This window comes from Leuresthes tenuis, unplaced genomic scaffold (genome assembly GCF_036924035.1).
Source record: "Leuresthes tenuis unplaced genomic scaffold, fLeuTen1.0.hap1 SCAF_22, whole genome shotgun sequence".
Lineage (NCBI taxonomy): Eukaryota > Metazoa > Chordata > Actinopteri > Atheriniformes > Atherinopsidae > Leuresthes > Leuresthes tenuis.
Window position 1 is genome coordinate 24,487,830 of NW_027325376.1, and position 17,307 is coordinate 24,505,136.

Below are 17,307 nucleotides of genomic sequence, written 5' to 3' on the forward strand. Positions count from 1 at the left end.
TCATGAATGTCTGGTTTACCGTCTTCAGTTGAGTCTTGCCCAGACGTAAGTTAAATCTAAAAGCCTTTCATGCTACTTTGTTTTGTCTTTTGGGAGGTGGGGTGTGGTAACTCATTAGATTTAAGGACCAAACAACTAGTTGAGTATACAGAAATGAAAACTTTAAATGTCGCAAAATGCTTCAGTTCTCATTAAAATGCTGGTCATCATGGGGTGTATGTGGTGGTGTTTTGTTTTTCCTCCACCCTGCCCTGCCTCTCCAAATTTTTGAATTGTTAAACTTTTTGAGACGGTGTATCAAGTTTTCTACATTGGATTCTGTAAAGTATTTATTTTAATGGTCTTGAAAATAAAGAAGTTTTCTCCTTTTAACAGTAAACTGGCCTCCACATTGACTAGCATGGAAGCTCTTTCATCCAAATTCGGTTATCTCTGGAGTTTAAGTGCACAACTGTAAAAGTAAAAATCTCCTTTTCCATTTCAGACGCAAGGTGTGTTTCCTCAGTCTGAAGCGATGGCATTTAGACGTTTGTGTGAATGTTAGTCAAATTTTTAGGCTTACAGTGGTACACCGAGGATTAATAGTTCTACTCAAACGTTGTTGGTGTTTGAAAGATGAATTGCAGTCTGTTGGTTCCTAAAAATCCACGGTTCATCACTTCCAGGTCCTAGACTGTGACGGCTACATTTATTCCATTTGTACAGAAGTCTGAGCCCTTTGGTTAGCCTTCGGTTTGCAGGTATAGTTACTGTATATACCTGTTTGATCTTCATCTTCCCTTATTGTAAATGCATGGGCACCTTTTGTAATTATGCAATGGTTTACTGCTGTACGGTCAGGAATTGGAGTGAAACACGATGACACCTCCTGAATCAGTCCAATGACTGACACAGTTGAATGGGGAGCCAACAGCATTGCATGGACCTGCACGTGTTGGTGTGTGGCCTCAAGATATGAAAAAGTATGTATTCAATTAACTAGTCGTCATTTTACAGGTTTATGGTGAATTCTTTCTGGCAAGTAAAGACTTTTTTTTTTCCTAATTCAGCAGGAAGTCTAAAGAGTTTTATTACAGTATTTCTTTCGATTAGAGAGTAGTTAAGGCAGTGGTTGGAGGAAGGTTAAATTGGTAAAGGTTAGGAAAATCCCAAGTGTGCACAGGAGACTCCTCTCTCAGAGGAGTCTCCTGTGCACACTCCATCCAGCCCACCTAACACACACGCACACAACTCCATATCCATAATCCAAAATATTAGTATTTAAAATCAGCTGGATTTAAAAGAGTTTGGGGATTAGAAGATCAAGGTTTTGGACCCTGCAATCCAGAATGGAGCCCTGCCACGCTGTACACACAAAAGAAAAAAAGGAACATCCCTCCATTCCTGCCGAGGATGTGCTTGTGACCTGGGCCAGGTCCCACCGAGGCCAGCTCGATGTCCGGAATAGGACTACCTCCACATTTCACTGAGGTTGAGTTTAAGACCAGGATATGGTAAACGGTTACAATAAAACCAAATTATAATATTCTTATTGCCAGGTATGAATATAATTGGGATTAGGGCTAAATTATAAGGTTATAATTTAGGACCAGATTATAGTTGGGTTCTGTATGAGGTCAGGATGAGAAGCGAAGGACCATTAATTCATGCCTTGCAGGTAAGTTGTTCCTTATTTATTTATCCAGTCCCTCTCGGCTCTTTATTTGGGCCGGCATGCAGTGTGGGTTCCACTCCAGAACTTGCACTGCATCTCAGCTGTGGGAGATCAAATGGCGGACCATGTGTAGGTGAGTGATAATTGTTTTAAAATGTTCCATTTGTTACCCTGAAAGCGGAGGTGTATGGTTCTCCCAATCTCTCCCACATATTTCTTCCCACATTGTTTGCAAAAAAATGACATGCACACAATTTGATGAAAACAGCAGCCCGTGATTTCAAATCCCTGTTTGTGTCAGAGTTGTGGATCAAGTTTTGTTGTCTAAAATATTGACTTCTAGGGCCGGCAGCTCAGTCTCTTCTGGACCAATCCTGTCACTGCTTGGTGCGCTCTTCTCCTTCTGGCTGAACATCAGTTCAGCAGTCTGATCCGGAGCTAACGCTGAAGGAGAAGTTACGAGCTATTCACTTCTAGGAAGGGGTCTTTACCCCCTGTCCCTAACTAATCTTCTCTTAGGACCGTTCAGGAGAGAATTCAGACATATTTCTTGACAGTGGTTGAAGGCTGTAGATTGTCTAAAGTTTGATGGCCAGTTGGTGGAATTAATTCTTCCAATCAGCTTTTCAATCTGTTGGGGTGGAGAGCTTAGCTTCAACATCCACCCTTTTGGACCCTCATTGTGCACATTTGGATGACGATATGTGATTGTTCCACCGTCATCTTAGCATGATGGACACCTGGTCAGTCACCTGGCTGAGTCCTGTAGTGGTTCTGCTGCTGATGCAGGTAATTTAACCTGTGGATGAATGTTAGCACAAAAGAAACAATCAGCACAACAATTCAACATGTTATCTTCATAGTGTTCTACATTCAGGAATGACCTTTTAACAGGTCTAATCCCTCTTCATTGGTCGAACAATCAAGATTTCATATGAACCCAAAACTAAAACAACTGGCCAGTTGATATACACCATGTTTTAGGACTAAAATACTCACCAACCTGCTGTAAAGCATTAATTAGAAATGCAGTAACATCAACTTATTTTGAGATAAGACAAAAGAAGAGAAAATGCTTTCACAGAGCATTTTTGGGAAGAAGTTTTACTAAACCATGGTTAATAGTAGTATCATCCACCTCTCTGATGAGACTTAGTCTTGTCTGTAAATTAATTCTGCCAAACTATTCCACTGCTGTTTCTCCTCCTGTGTTGCTCTCTGCTGTAGGATAGAAATGTTTGTGGTTAGATTTTATTTTGGGAGCAGCACAGCATCAAGAAAGCAGCAATGTCTTCTCAGTGAGTAACTGATTAACCTGTTTAGGATGAATATCGTCTGTCCTCTCCTCTCCTAATTCAGCTCAGAGAGTTTAGATCAAATTCCAGCATAATCTGCTTAATTCTCACTTGTTTCGTAATACTAAATTCTCCTTCATTCTTACCAGTGGCTGTGTTTGGTGATGCTGAACCATCCACAGATAGTTCAGAATTAGCATTAAGTTTTTCTGCTCCAGTTGAACCAGAAACACTTCATGTGGTACCAACAGTGTGAAATCAGAGCTGCTTAAAGCATCACGTGATGCAACAACAGCTTTTCATACAGATTAGAATTAAAAACAAAGGTTTAATGTTTGTTTATCTCAATTCATCATTTATCTATTTATTTTTTGGGTACCTTATCTAATGAAACCAAACACATGATTAAAACTGTTCTCAGAACATCTCATTCATCCCATTAACATCCTTCCACATTCAACACATCTCACTCATTCTTCTTTCCGCCAATAAGAATATGTATGGATCAGTATGTCTAGTTGGTGTTGTGTTTTGTGCATGGGTTTGAAAACTGATGTAAGAGTTAAAAATATATATGTTTTAAAAATCAGTCATCATGAAGTAATCAGCTGTTTTGTCCTTTCTATTCCTTACCCCTTGACACACTGTGTATATACTGTGTACATCTAAAAACAAAATAATCGGCAAACACCAGAGTAGGGGTAGTTTAAAGGATTCCCCTCAACTATGGTGCTAACATGAGAATGTCAGCATTAACACTTTAATGTAAGAAACAATGCTTGGAACAGTTCATAGATCATATCAATGTTGGCTCGACAGGTTCCATTAATTCTCTCAGCCATGACTTGACTTTGTGCTAAATGAACATCTGCTTACCTCTGTATGAATGCTAACAAACACTGAGAGTCCTCCACCAGGGAATCTCTGAAAAACACTGAATAAGTAGAACATTCGAAAGGCAGATGGAACACACTGTAAAACATGAACATCTGGTGGCACCTTGGTCAGGAGAGCGTGAGGGTTTGCCATCCCCACAGTCTGTACCTGCAACATTTAATATTCTCAAATTAAGCTCTGATCTATATTTGGATTACTGTGTGTCATAAACAATAACTTTTCTTGTATTTTATTTATAGAGCTCCAACTCACAACAAATGTCATCTCAAATTTGTGAGTAATTTGGAACTCTTTTCTCTCTTGATAAGCAGTTTGATTTTGAACATAAATTATTTGGTGTGTTAGCTTCTCCTTCAACACATTGATTTACTTTTTTTTAACCTGATTTTATCTGATCTATGGTGAGCTCTTTGCTGTGCTATAAAGCCTCTATCTGTGGTTTTGTTACCATTGATGCATCACACAGGATTCTAATCATTGTTGCATCTTCTAATTAAAAACACTGGATAAACAATTTAACTTCTGAAGCAGTTTGTATGGATTATGTCTTTCAACGGGAAACTTTTGAATATTGGAAGCTCTGTTTTAATAGTTTATCATAATATACATCCTGGGCAGGACACCAGATCTTTATTTCTAATTTTATTTTATGATAAACGTCTCTCCCTGATAAATTGGAGGTCTGGCCCTGCCCAGGTATCCACCGGGCCTCTCGCTCCACCCTGCAGAGGCTGGCCTTGGTCACGCCGAGGATCAGAGTTTCCTTGTACTCTTTGGCAGGTGTTTGTATCATGACCAAGCTCATCACAGGTCCAGCATGCTCCTGTGGGTCTTTGCACACCTGGTGTGGTTCTCTTAGGCCCGTCAAGGCTGATATAGATGTCACCCCTCTGAGGTCACTTGTTTTCACTTCCTTCATTCTTTGTGTGATGCTTATGGTTGGATTCACAGTCTCTGGCTCTCCCTCTGAGGCCTTTGTTCTGCTTGCAATGTATTAAAAAGTATTAAATTCAGATCCAAATGTTCTGTGGTTCAACATCCAATCACTGCTGGATCAATGTTCAAAATGTCCTTTGTGGTGTGAATCTCCAACACTGTACACAATGCTTCAGTGTCACTCAGAATCAACAATTTGTCCACTTTCCTCTTAAGAAGCTTGTTCTGCTCTCTCATTGATAATTAGCAGCTCTGTAAGGTTGAGCGTCTGCTACAGCACATAAAGTCACATAAAGTTAAAATTAAAATGTAGGCCTGAAATGTTATATCTGGCAGAGAGTATATTTCTCAGTATAAAATCAGTATTTTACTTTACTACTTGTTGTTGTAGTTGAAATAAACTTGTAAAATTTGATTCACCAGTTTAAGTTAAATGTTGAACCTGTTACTGATGGATTAATCTACCTTTTCCAATCAGAACAGCTCAGACCTCAAATTATTTTAAATGTTCTAAAATTCACTATTTTTTAATTTGTTAATCTGGTTGAGTGGCATCGCTTTAACTGTAAACACTGTTTTTATTTCTATTTCACTCATTTAATCAAATGTTTCACTGTTTAATTCAATTAATATTTATCTGCAGGCTTAGAAATTGCTAATAGAATTAATATATTGTTCATCTTGTACAGCTCTCTGGTCACTGTGGCTGTTTTAAATGCACCATAAAAATAAACCTTGACTTGACTTGTTATGACTCAGATTCACTGCAGCTGCCTTTTAATTTTTTAAAAAAGAGTTTTCCTCATTAAGAAACCCATTAGTGTTATTTCACTCCCATAGCACCTTTTATTGCTGTGTTTTTGTTAATATCCTAATAATCTAACTCACTTTAAACTTTTCTGTAAAGCACTTTGAGGCTCTGTTAAAATAATCTGCAGCAGTTAAATAGTTCTTTGGTTTAATGAGATCAAATATAAATACTGATGAGAAATATTAACTCAGAATTGGTGAAAACATCCTCTCTGTCTTTTTACAGGTTGTCAACAGATTTAATGACTTCTTTATTTAAGCTGTTAAAGATCTGGCTTATTATATAACTAATATAAATGATATAATCTCTGATGAATATGATATCAGTTTCTTTAAGATTAGGGCAATTAATCATTCAGAAGTAATGAAAGCCATCAACAAATTGGATTCTACATTTTCTGCTCATGTTTCTGGTAAAGCGTGTGATGTTGCAGAAGAGCTAACAAAAAAATAAAAATAAATATCAGCTTAGTTTAAAATAAAAACTAACAAAAAAAACATCTGCACCTGAATGTTAGAATGAAAGGTGATCTCACTGAGCAAGAAGCAGAGGAGAAGTATTTACATCAAATAAACTTTAAAATTCATTAACATTATCTCTAAAACAATAAACGCTATCCTTTACTGCTTTAAGATGATAAGAAACTGTTTGACATCTGACCGTCTGACCTTGCTGTTAAATTCTTATATTTTCACATATATCACATGCTTTGACTGTCTGGTCTCAGACCTGCTTAAGGTGGAAATTATAAAGTCTCAGTTTGTAAAACATCTTTTGTTCAGACAGTTTTTCTGTGATTTGAAGAGCTCTGCCTGTTTATCTGAAATCTTCTGAACTTTAACTCTTTAAGAGAGCTGTTGGGTCTTAATTAAACAACAAACTTGTACTAATGTTTGTTTTAATGTCAGAAAAAAATCTCAAAATTAGGCTCAGAGTCACTGGAGACAATTAACAAATTTATTCTTGCAGCAAGGAGCCAAGTCCGCACAACCTATCAGGAAGCTGGCCCAGAGTTGTCTGTGTTCAAAAAATGATACCATTGCTATTCTATTGTTTATGTTTACGAGCCACACAATGTTATGAGAACTAAAAGACAGGAGGAAGCTTGTTCTCATAGTATAACTTCATGGTTTTTCTAACAATTGTGTTCTTAACTAGATTTATTTTGGACATTTTATTGCTTCTTATCTCTTCACTTTGATACTTGCATTGAAAAGCTTTTTTTCATATTATCCATGTACTTTTATCTCTCCCAATCAAATGCATTTTAAAATAAGTAAAGGAAATTGGAGATTGGAGCTAGAAATTGGAGATTTAATACATTATTACTAAAAGACCCTGATTTTATTAATTATTTCGAAAGGGTGTTAAAAATTATGGAGTTATACTATGAGAAAAGCTGCAAGAATAAAGGTTTTTGTGAAGGGGGGAGGCTTCCTCCCACCTTTTGGTTCTCGTAACACTGTGTAGCAAACAAAATTGTTTTTGACTGAACTCGTTTTCCCATAACATTGAATGGCTAGTAAATATAAATAATATAAATAGCAATAGCACCATTTTGTGAGTCGGACAACTCTAAGCCAGCTTCCTGAGAGGTTGTGCGGACTTGTCTCTTTCTTGCAAGACATAAATGTTTTGTGATAATTGTATCCAGCGACTCTGAGCCTAATTCTGAGAGAATTTTTCTGACAAAGGAAATGGTCTTTGTATTTAGAAAATAATGACTTGCCAGTAATGTCATCTTGTGTTCTCTAGGAAGCGGGAAAAGCAGTTATGAGAGGCAAAATAATCTCTTTTTCATTAAATAAGAAAAACAGGGGAAAGTTCAAGAATATCAGAATTAGAACTCATTATGAAATCATTAGAAGTTGTCTACAGTGCCTCTAAAGAGGAACACACACTGAATGAACTAAGAAAAGCTAAACTTGAACTAAACAAAATTATTGATAACAAACACAGTTTCTGATACAAAGACTTTGCTTGGAGAATTTTGTGCATGGCAATATGTCAGGAAGGTTCCTAGCTAACCAACTAAAGAGAAACGAAGAGAAAACAACAATTACTTCTGTTAAGGATTGAGAAGGAAATATCAACCATGACCCTGGTGTAATCAACAACGCTTTTAGGGACTTCTATAAAACTTTATATTCATCACAAAATGATCCATAAGACAGTAACATAGATCAGTTTCTTAGTAACATCAACCTTCCAAAATTACAAACCGAACAGGCAATGGCTCTGGATTCAAACTTCATGAAGCTCTTCAACATATGCCTAGTAACAAAGCCCCAGGACCAGATGGTTTTCCAGCAGAGTTCTACAAAGAATTTTGGACTGTTTTGGCACCTACATTTCACAAAATGGTATTACAAGTTAAGGAGAATGGCAGATTATCCCCAAACATGAACTCTGATAACATTATCCTGTTACAGAAACCAGGAAAATACCCTGTACGTCCATCCAGCTACCACCCAATATCTCTAATAAATGTAGACATCAAAATAATTTTTAAAACCCTTGCCAAAATAATAGAAAAAATAACTCCAATTATAATACATCCTGACCAGACATCCTGAGGTTTTATAAAGAGTAGCCCAACCCCACACTCATCCACTAACACACGCAGGCTAATTAATCTCATAGACTATTCTACCATCAACAACTTGGAAACCACAATCGTCTCTCTCAATGTAGAAAAAGTATTTGATCGAGTTAACTGGAATTTTTTATTCGCCGCATTAAACAAATTCGGGTTTGGGTCATACTTCATCAACTGGATGAGGATATTATATAGTTCCCCAAAGGCATATGTCAGGACAAATCAAACTTCTTCAAGTTTCAGTCTGCAGAGAGGTAGGGTTGACAGGGTTGCCCACTTTCCCCCTCACTTTTTGCTATTTTCATCTAAACCTTTAGCAGCTGCTATCAGACAAGATAGAAATACTAAAGGCACCCAACCCCACAATTTTGAGCATAAAATAAGTCTTTATGCTGACGATGTATTACTTTTCCTTCAGAACTCACAGACGACTCACTCAAGCGATCACACTCAAATAAATTCTCAGCACTTTCTGACTACCCTATCAACTGGTCTAAGACCACAGTTCTGCCCATTAACTGTAGGTTCCAGAATATACCTGTGATCACTTTACAGTCAAGATATATTAGATATTTAGGCATAAACATTTCCGCCAGGCTATCATGGATAACAAAGCAAAATTATGTGCAATTATTAAAGACAGTAGAGGACGATCTCACTTGTTGGAAGTCATTACCCATATTTCAGACACCAAAATCCTTATGGGGAGAGTTGCAACCATTAAAATGATGATACTACCAAAAGTTAACTACTTGTTCTTAATGATCCCCATAAAACCAAGCGCTACTTGGTTTAAGTCACTAGATTCACGTATCTCCAAATTTCTGTGGAAAACCAAACCACCACGTATTAGTTTAAAAACTCTACAGAAGACCAAGGACTGTGGTGGATTAGATTTACCTAATTTTCAGCACTATTTCTTAGCCAATAGGTTACAATATATATCAAAATGGTTTAAACCTAGCCCACTAGATGAACCATGGATAAATATAGAACAAACACTGTGTGATAATCTGGAAATCGCCGACTTGCCACTTATTAGTAAAAACGTAAAACATCACAAATGTTTCAAAAGCATTAACATCAGCACCTCTCTGACAGCCTGGTGGGAATTTCTCAAAATTACAAAGCCTTCACTTGTCCGGTGTTAGCTTACACCCATCTGGAACAATCCTGACATCCTACAAAAAAAAAAAATGCTAAACTTTACTCTATGGAAGAACAAAGGAATCAAACATCTGGAACATATTATCCAAAATGGAAATTGTATTTAATTTGATGAGCTCATATCTCAACATGGGATAGGCAGCAATAAATTCCTAGAATATCAACAACTTAAGTCTATAATAACCAAGAAATATATCCTCCACCAACCAGACTTACAACTCTTCATAAGGGTAGCAGAATTTTTAAGCATCTGCACCCCAAAACCGCTGTCAAAAATACATAAATTATTGTCTAAGATAGATGACACAATGTCTCTACCATCCTCAAAATGGGAGGCAAATCTATCCATCAGTTCTAGTCATAACATCTGGCCATAAATATGTTTGAATACCTTCAGAATGACTCGAAATCCTAATTTACAGCTCATACAAAATTCTTCACTGAACAAATTATACAGGACAAAGTTCAGGATGGGTCTGACACACTCAAACATCTGCTCAAATTGCACAGATAACACACCTGATGATTATGCACACGCTTTGTGGTTCTGTGCGCCTGTCCAGAAGTTCTGGCTTGAAGTCTGTGAGGACCTATCAACATGGCTAAAGTGTAGCATCCCTGCATGCCCCACACTGTGCATACTGGGTGACTTTGACAACATCAACATGGAAATTAACTCAGCACACATGGTTCTCACAGTGTTATGTATTCTCATGAACTGGAAAGCGAAGAACAATCTGTGTATTAACCAGTTTAGACATTTTCTTTTAGATTATATTAGCATGGAAACAATGTCTGCCTCCTCAAAACATCAACTGACTGAATTTCATTCTCTCTGGTCCCCTCTGATTAGCTTTATCACATAGTGGTGGTGGTGGGTTGCTGTCCCGTCGCTCTGGTCGGTTGGGTGTGTGCTGGGGGGGCTGTGTGGCTTCGGCCGTCTAGTGGTCTCTTGGGTCGTGGGGACTGGGTTGATCATTGCTGGGGGGGACTGTGTGTTGGGCTTGGAGGGCAGTTTTGGGGGCTTGCCGTTTCCACAACTCGCATATGATCGAACTCCTCCTACACACTAAATGCTAAAGGCTTCAAACTTGCCCAGGTTACTCTTAAGCCATCGGGGATAAAAAATCTTGCAAAACTTTCTCGAACCTTAAAGAATGTGGCTGTGGCAATGCCTCAAATTTGACGACTTGCCACTGCTCGCCACAAAAAAACAAAATCACTCATAACTTTTCCATACATTGTCCGATCTTCACCAAACTTCATAGGCTTACCCAGGACTCTGACCTGACTGCGTACATATGCGCATACTGACACTCACCTACAACGCCACCTAATGGTAGTTGGAAACGTCACTCTGTTTCCACACCTCGCATTGTGGTTGTCTTTGCTTGCCAGCCTTACTCTAACTGTGTCTAAGTCTTTGATGACTTTCATCCTTTTTTTGTACAGATTTTCAATGTCCTCATGATTACACAAATAGAATGATCCAGGTCCGTCCATGTCTGCTTTGCAGAAGATGAACTTGATCTCTTCATCTTCAATCTTGTCCTTGGGTGGGAAGGAGTATGTATTGTTTGGCCCTCTGTCTAAGAACTTTATCCCATATCGTTCACCCTCTGGTGGTACTGACTCGTTGGGTGATCGTTCGATGTAATAAGCTGCTGGTTTTGTGAACATGACAGTATTGTACACATCTTTCTCCACTGTGAAGCTTGTGGCACAGATTTAATTTGCCTCTTTTCTCACTGCCTCTGATGCGTTTGTCTTCTCCAGAGAAGCCTTCTTGCTCTTGGTCTTTCCAACCTTTGATTGTTTCTTTTTTGCTGCTTTCTTCATTTCACTTTCCTCAAGACGCAACAAGGCTTCTTCATATGTTAGAGACTCTCCATATTTTAAAGTGTTGAGTTGCTGTCTTTTGGCTACATTGCTCTTCTTTGTTGTCATGATGTGTTGCAGGAAATAATCTTTGATGCTTGATGAGGGTGGAGGGCTTGAGGTTGCAGTTGTTGATGGCTGGGGCATCATTAGTGCCTGGACACACACACACCACTAGATTAGAAATAATCACTTTTTCATTTTTCACTCTTTCATGTTGTCTTTAAGTCACTATAACCTTCTAGCCAGAACTGAAAGATTTGTCATTGTTCCCTCCCTGTAAAGGCAGCATGCTTCTGCCATGCGTAGACATGAGCTGTACTTTTTTCCCCTGTTTTAGTCATCTCATCTGAAAAGTAAAGGGTTGAAAATTATGGTAGGATATAATGTAGGTCAATCCAGAATGAATTTACCTATGCAACCTCACTGATATTTAAATTTGGGTATTTAATTATCTGAATTATGAAGCTGATTGATTAGGTGAGGTCAAAGTTAGGCAGGGAAATGGTTCAAAAGTCAAAAGGGAGACAATTTCCATTGAAACACAGCCAAGTGGGCCTAATGGGAGCAGGTGGGCTTAAAGGGAACATCAGTGAATTTCTCGTTAAAAGTCAGGATATTTTATTCTACACACATTAAAAAACAACTACATGACATGAATTGATATATGCTGTACTAACATGAAAAGTATCAGTTGATCATGCATTTACGTCATTAGCTATACTCATTTACATCCTCCCTAAATGGTGTATTTTTTTTGCTACTGTCCCCTTTAAGACCACTTGGTAAAAATGTTAATTAAAAAATAAATAAAGATAAATATACACATGTATTATCTATTTAACAGCATAATAGGATATTCTGCCTACAAAAATGTAAACTTCACATGCTTATCATGCTTTATGTCATTACAATGAAAAATGTCATGCAGTATTGATGCAGCATGTGGGCTGTTGGCTAGCATGCTAAAACATTTCGACTTCAAAATAAAAAATATTTCTACTTCTAGTAAAATTCTAACATGTTTTATTTAAAGCATTATTCTCTTAAATTTAGATCACAAATGAGTCCTTACCAAAAGTAGGAGTAGAAATGTGGAAATAATGTATGTTTGTTTCAGGCCCGTCATTCTTTTATTAAATAAAAATATAAAATGTAATAAAATTATGAGAGCTATCAATACAGGAGCTGGTGTGTTTTTCTCCTCACTGCGCTTGAGTCTGGAATATTAGGAACATTATCTTGAGCTATGTCAATTTTAAAGCTTATCTGTGCTCATAGTAGGAAGTTCCTGAGATGATCTAACATTTTACAAAACTTAAAACGGTCATTTCAATAAATCAGTTTGTGTTTTGAGGTTTTTACCTCCTCCTTTAGTACAGCACTGGTGAACAGAAATTAGTTAACATAATTTTTTAATGGAAAAATCTCTCGTTTTCTGTGCTTGGGTGCTCATGTTTGGGTTTTTGAAGTTGCTACCAAGTCAAAAACTCCATATATGTAAATGTGACATTAAAGTGAGACATGCCGGGGAAACGGAGCACTTTACATCCACCTTGTTTTTAACTATTTGAACAGTATTATTCTATTCGCTCACTGGGCAGCCTGAGATCTCAGACAAGTAATAACATGCTCTCAGTCAAGTAATACAGATCTAAATAGAGGCAGACCCTGAGGAAGAGACATTACCCTAAATCAGTGTTTCTCAATTCCGGTCCTCATGACCCACTGCCCTGCATGTTTTCGATGTTTCCCTCCTCCACCACACCTGATTCAAATGATCAGCTCGTCATCAAGCTCTACAGTGTTCTGATAAGGAGACATTCATTTGAATCAGGTGTGGTGGAGGAGGGAAACGTTGAAAACATGCAGGGCAGTGGGTCATGAGGACCGGAATTGAGAAACACTGCCCTAAATCATCCGCTTGAGTAGAGCAATTAATGAAAAAAAGGAAGCTGCTGTACAGTTTCTACTATTTAATCAAAAAGAAAATATGTCAGCTTGTGAAAAGTCTTCTTTAAGGCCCTCTACTCTTGTGCAGCATACATCCAGGTGTTTTGAGATTTCACGTTTAAATGTTGGGACTTAGTCTCTTCATCATTTTGGCCTGTTTGACATTTGTGTAAAATTTTAGTCCAAAGTAGCATACTACAATTTAAAACCCTGATTGACCTGACGATCAACCATTAATCAGTTAATTCTTGGGTTTATTTGTTCCAGATGTAACAAATTATTGGCAGGTGATGATGATATATTACAAGGACATGAAGTCCCACCATCCTTCATCTTCCACAATACAAAAATCTAATGAGTGTATTATTGAGTCCAAGTAAGTGCGTGCTGGAGAGTGAAATGACAGGGCAACCCAACAATATCATGAGAAGAAAGAAATAGCTCACTTCACTGTGAGACATTTAGATTGAGCTATTTTCAGTCATTGCCAGGCTCTACATGAGGAAGTACAACTAACTGCATTATGCTTTAAAGGATCCACAGCATACTTCCCCATGTGTTTTTGGCTAATCTGCCGTGTTTGAATTATGTATATAAAGTAGTTTTTTCTACAATCTTTTTACTTGTGGATCACAGTGTATGAAAGTCAGGATTTCCTTTTATAGGGAAAAATGAAAATACAAATCAGACATTTAATTTAGCCTGAACAGTAGCTGTGACTCTGGGCCAATAATAACATTCAGTCAACACAAGATAGTCAGTCATATTATTTTTGAGGTCTTTTGTTCATGGAGATGAACCCTTCCTGAGTCTGGTTCTGCCAGAGGTTTCTTCCTGTTAAAAGGGAGTCGTTCCTTTCCACAGTCGCCACAGGCACGCTCAGGACGGGAGATTGGACTGAAGACAAGTTTCGGTGCAATCTGTTGGTTTCCTTAGCTAGGATATTATTTTTTGAATTGGCTCTATATGAATTAATTGGATTATGATTACAATGAATTGAATTCCAATTGGCTTGAATTGGACTATATTACTTAAGTGCCTTGAGATGACAATTGTTGTAATCTGGCACTATATAAATAAAATTGAATTGAATTGAATTGAATAAATAAAAACATGTAAAGCAGTCCATCATATCAGGTACTTCAAGCAGAACAAATGATACCTAAAGACATGTTTAATTTCAACACTATTTATTAATATAGTCTCTAGACGCGTCTTCCATTTGAAGTCCTGGCATCTACTATAGCGGTTGGTTTTATCATGTTAACAGTCACTTTCTTGTACATTCATATTTCTGTTCTAGAACACAGTCTTTACTTGTTAAGTTCAGTTAACCAGCACTTACATTGAACTTCCTCGAGCCATGTTTGTGTTTTAGTCGACAGGCCCTTGAAAGATGAGTTTTATGTATCCCTGCTCACCTGCCAGCCAGGTACCACAGAAGGGGCAGGCAGCATGAAAGGCATGGGTGCCATGAGGCAAAGGGATCTGGCTCCACCCCACCACTGTCTTTTCTGAGCATACATGGCCACAGGGGCAGAACGCATGAGTAGGTGGCCCAGCATCTAAGTACAATCCACCCTCACAACCTAACCAAAGCGGCACATAGGGGCCCACTCTCCTGCACATAGGACACTCTCTCTCACCAGTACTAGCTGGTGCTGTGCCACCTGGGCTAGTGAGCCCTTTCTCCTTGCGGTAGCCCCAGTTGTGGTAACCATGTACGTGGCCACAATTTACATAGACCCAGGGTTGCTTCTTGTCAACAATCTCTCGTTGGGCCAAGCTGGGGAAAGCTAGGGTGTTGAAGCCCACAGGGCACTGAGGCCGAGCAGCATTGAGTTCCTGCCGAAGGGACTCCAGTTGTTTGAGGGTGGGAATATGGTGCAATCCAGCTGGTGTCCTCCACAGCAGGGTAGCTCCACACAGATCAATGAGAGAACCATCCTGAAGGGTGTTTGACTCATTTTCAACCTTAAAAAGAGAGTAATAGAGAAAAAGTAGCAGAAAAGACAATGAGGGAAAAAAAGATCATTATTACATGGGAACATGCTGATCTCTGCTTTCCTCCTCTATAACCCATCCAGGCAGTATCTGTGCGAGTATCAACTGGTTATGGGACATACAGGTGGATTTTGTTAAACTGCAAGAAACTGGTATGCTCTGTATTGCACTTCAATGTATTTAAATTTTTAAAGTAAGTTTATTTGTAAAGCAAATTTCATACAATGTAGTATTTGTTTCGACAGTTGACAAACATCAGAAGTAGTTTGTGTATGTGGACTGAATATATGGAATGAATCCTGAATATCCATCCATTTTCTATACCGACAGTCCGTTAATCGGGTAGCGGGTGGGCTGGAGCCTATCCCAGCAGTCATCGGGCGAAAGGCGGGGTACACCCTGGACAGGTCCATCACAGGGCCACATAGAGACAAACGAGACAAACAACCATGCACGCTCACACTCACTCCTACGGACAATCTAGAGTCACCAATTAACCTGACATTCATGTTTTTGGATGGTGGGAGGAAGCCGGAGTACCAGGAGAGAACCCACGCATATACGGGGAGAACATGCAAACTCCACACAGAAAGGCCCCAGCTGGGAATCGAACCTGGAACCCTCTTGCTGTGAGGTGACGGTGCTAACCGAATCCTGAATATATTGAATGAAATTTGAATATATTGAATGAAACTTTGAATATATTGAATGAAACTTTGAACATATTGAATGAAACTTTGAATATATTGAATGACACTTTGAATATACTGAATTGAACATTGAATATGTTGAATGAAACTTGACAGACGTCAGACTTCACAGAAGTGCCTGTGGCCATCTTGTCTAACGTGTGGATACTGCAGCGAATGGCAATGAGTCAGTCCGCTCGGAATTTCGTAGGAGGAATATTAAAGAATGAGGACATCATTAACACAATGGTGAATGCGTGTACGGGCCAAAATCCTCCCAATACCCCTGCCCAATACTGTTCTTCTGACGAAGAATTTCGTTCCCTTTTTAATCGTGGCAGACCTACAACAGGCCAAGCAGCTGTTTTTCAGGCCAACCTCAGCATGCCTTCAACCTCTCAGGAGTGCCCCCAAACAGCCCCTGTGTGTAAACAAGTAAGGGTCCAAGACACAAGCTGTATGAATAGCTAGGCTTTATTTAAACTAGATGAGGGCTCTTATAGTGCATATAAAAATATAGATTATATTCTATTTCTTAGTGCAGCTATGATGAGTGGCACTTCTCTGGCACTGGAGAAGCTGCTGGGGCTACAGGGATTTTGTGAACTGAAAGAGAAGCTCTTCATATATGTACATATACAACATGTTGTAGTAGGTCTGTCATGATTAAAAAGGGAGCGAACTTCTTTGTCAGAACAACGGTATTGGGGATAGAAGGAACGTGTTGAGTGTTTTTTTTACACTTTTATAGTACATTTTTTATTTGTTTTGCCGGCATTAAGCTTTATCATTGCAGCCTATCACTTTATGTAAACTTTTTTCGCTTGTGGGCACTCTATGATGGCAAACCATGGGAGAGGCGAGGCTACTAAAGCAGATCCATCTATCACCTGTCCTGGCTATCAGCGGGCCACCTTTGCTGCAGTAAAGAAGGAGCTCCACTTCAGCCCGAATGTCAAGGTTTGGTCTTCTATACCCGGCAATGCTACGCATGACTCTGCCCAGCGGACAGACCCTAAATTATCATTCCTCATTTCAAGGCAAATCTAGGGGTGCAGCTATCTTGTTACATAAATATGTTCCCTTTGTGCATTCAAGTACTATCTCTGACCCTAACGGTAGATTTGGTTTAGTTGCTGGCCAGATTCATAACAATATTGGTCTTGGCTAATATTTATGCTCCCAATTTTGATGATGATGCTTCCTTTAAATGCCTTTTTCTGACTCTCCTTGATTTGTCATCATACCACTTAATACTAGGTGGAGACTTTAATTGCTTGCTTGACTCTCAGCTTGACCGTTCTTCCCCCAGAGCTTGAGATCCATCGAAATCGGCTAAGGTAATCCAGTCCTTTATTGAGGAATTTGCTGTCACCGACGTCTGGCGCTCTTATAACCCTTCTAAGGGGGAATATTCATTTTTC

At 38.7% G+C, this 17,307-nt stretch overlaps 1 protein-coding gene across 3 annotated transcripts in view; it reads right to left on the reverse strand.

The window, feature by feature from the left end:
• Positions 1-9,465: 9,465 nt before the first annotated feature.
• Positions 9,466-17,307, reverse strand: part of peli3 (pellino E3 ubiquitin protein ligase family member 3) — a 181,648-nt gene continuing 173,806 nt past the window's right edge. For 2 of the 3 annotated variants that reach the window (XM_072375860.1, XM_072375858.1), the window contains exon 7: positions 14,381-15,164. In XM_072375860.1, the coding sequence (XP_072231961.1) occupies positions 14,565-15,164 (600 nt within the window). In that variant the 3' untranslated portion in view covers positions 14,381-14,564. Of the gene's footprint in view, positions 11,394-14,380; positions 15,165-17,307 lie in introns of those variants that run through there. The other variant, XM_072375859.1, reaches the window with a different exon arrangement.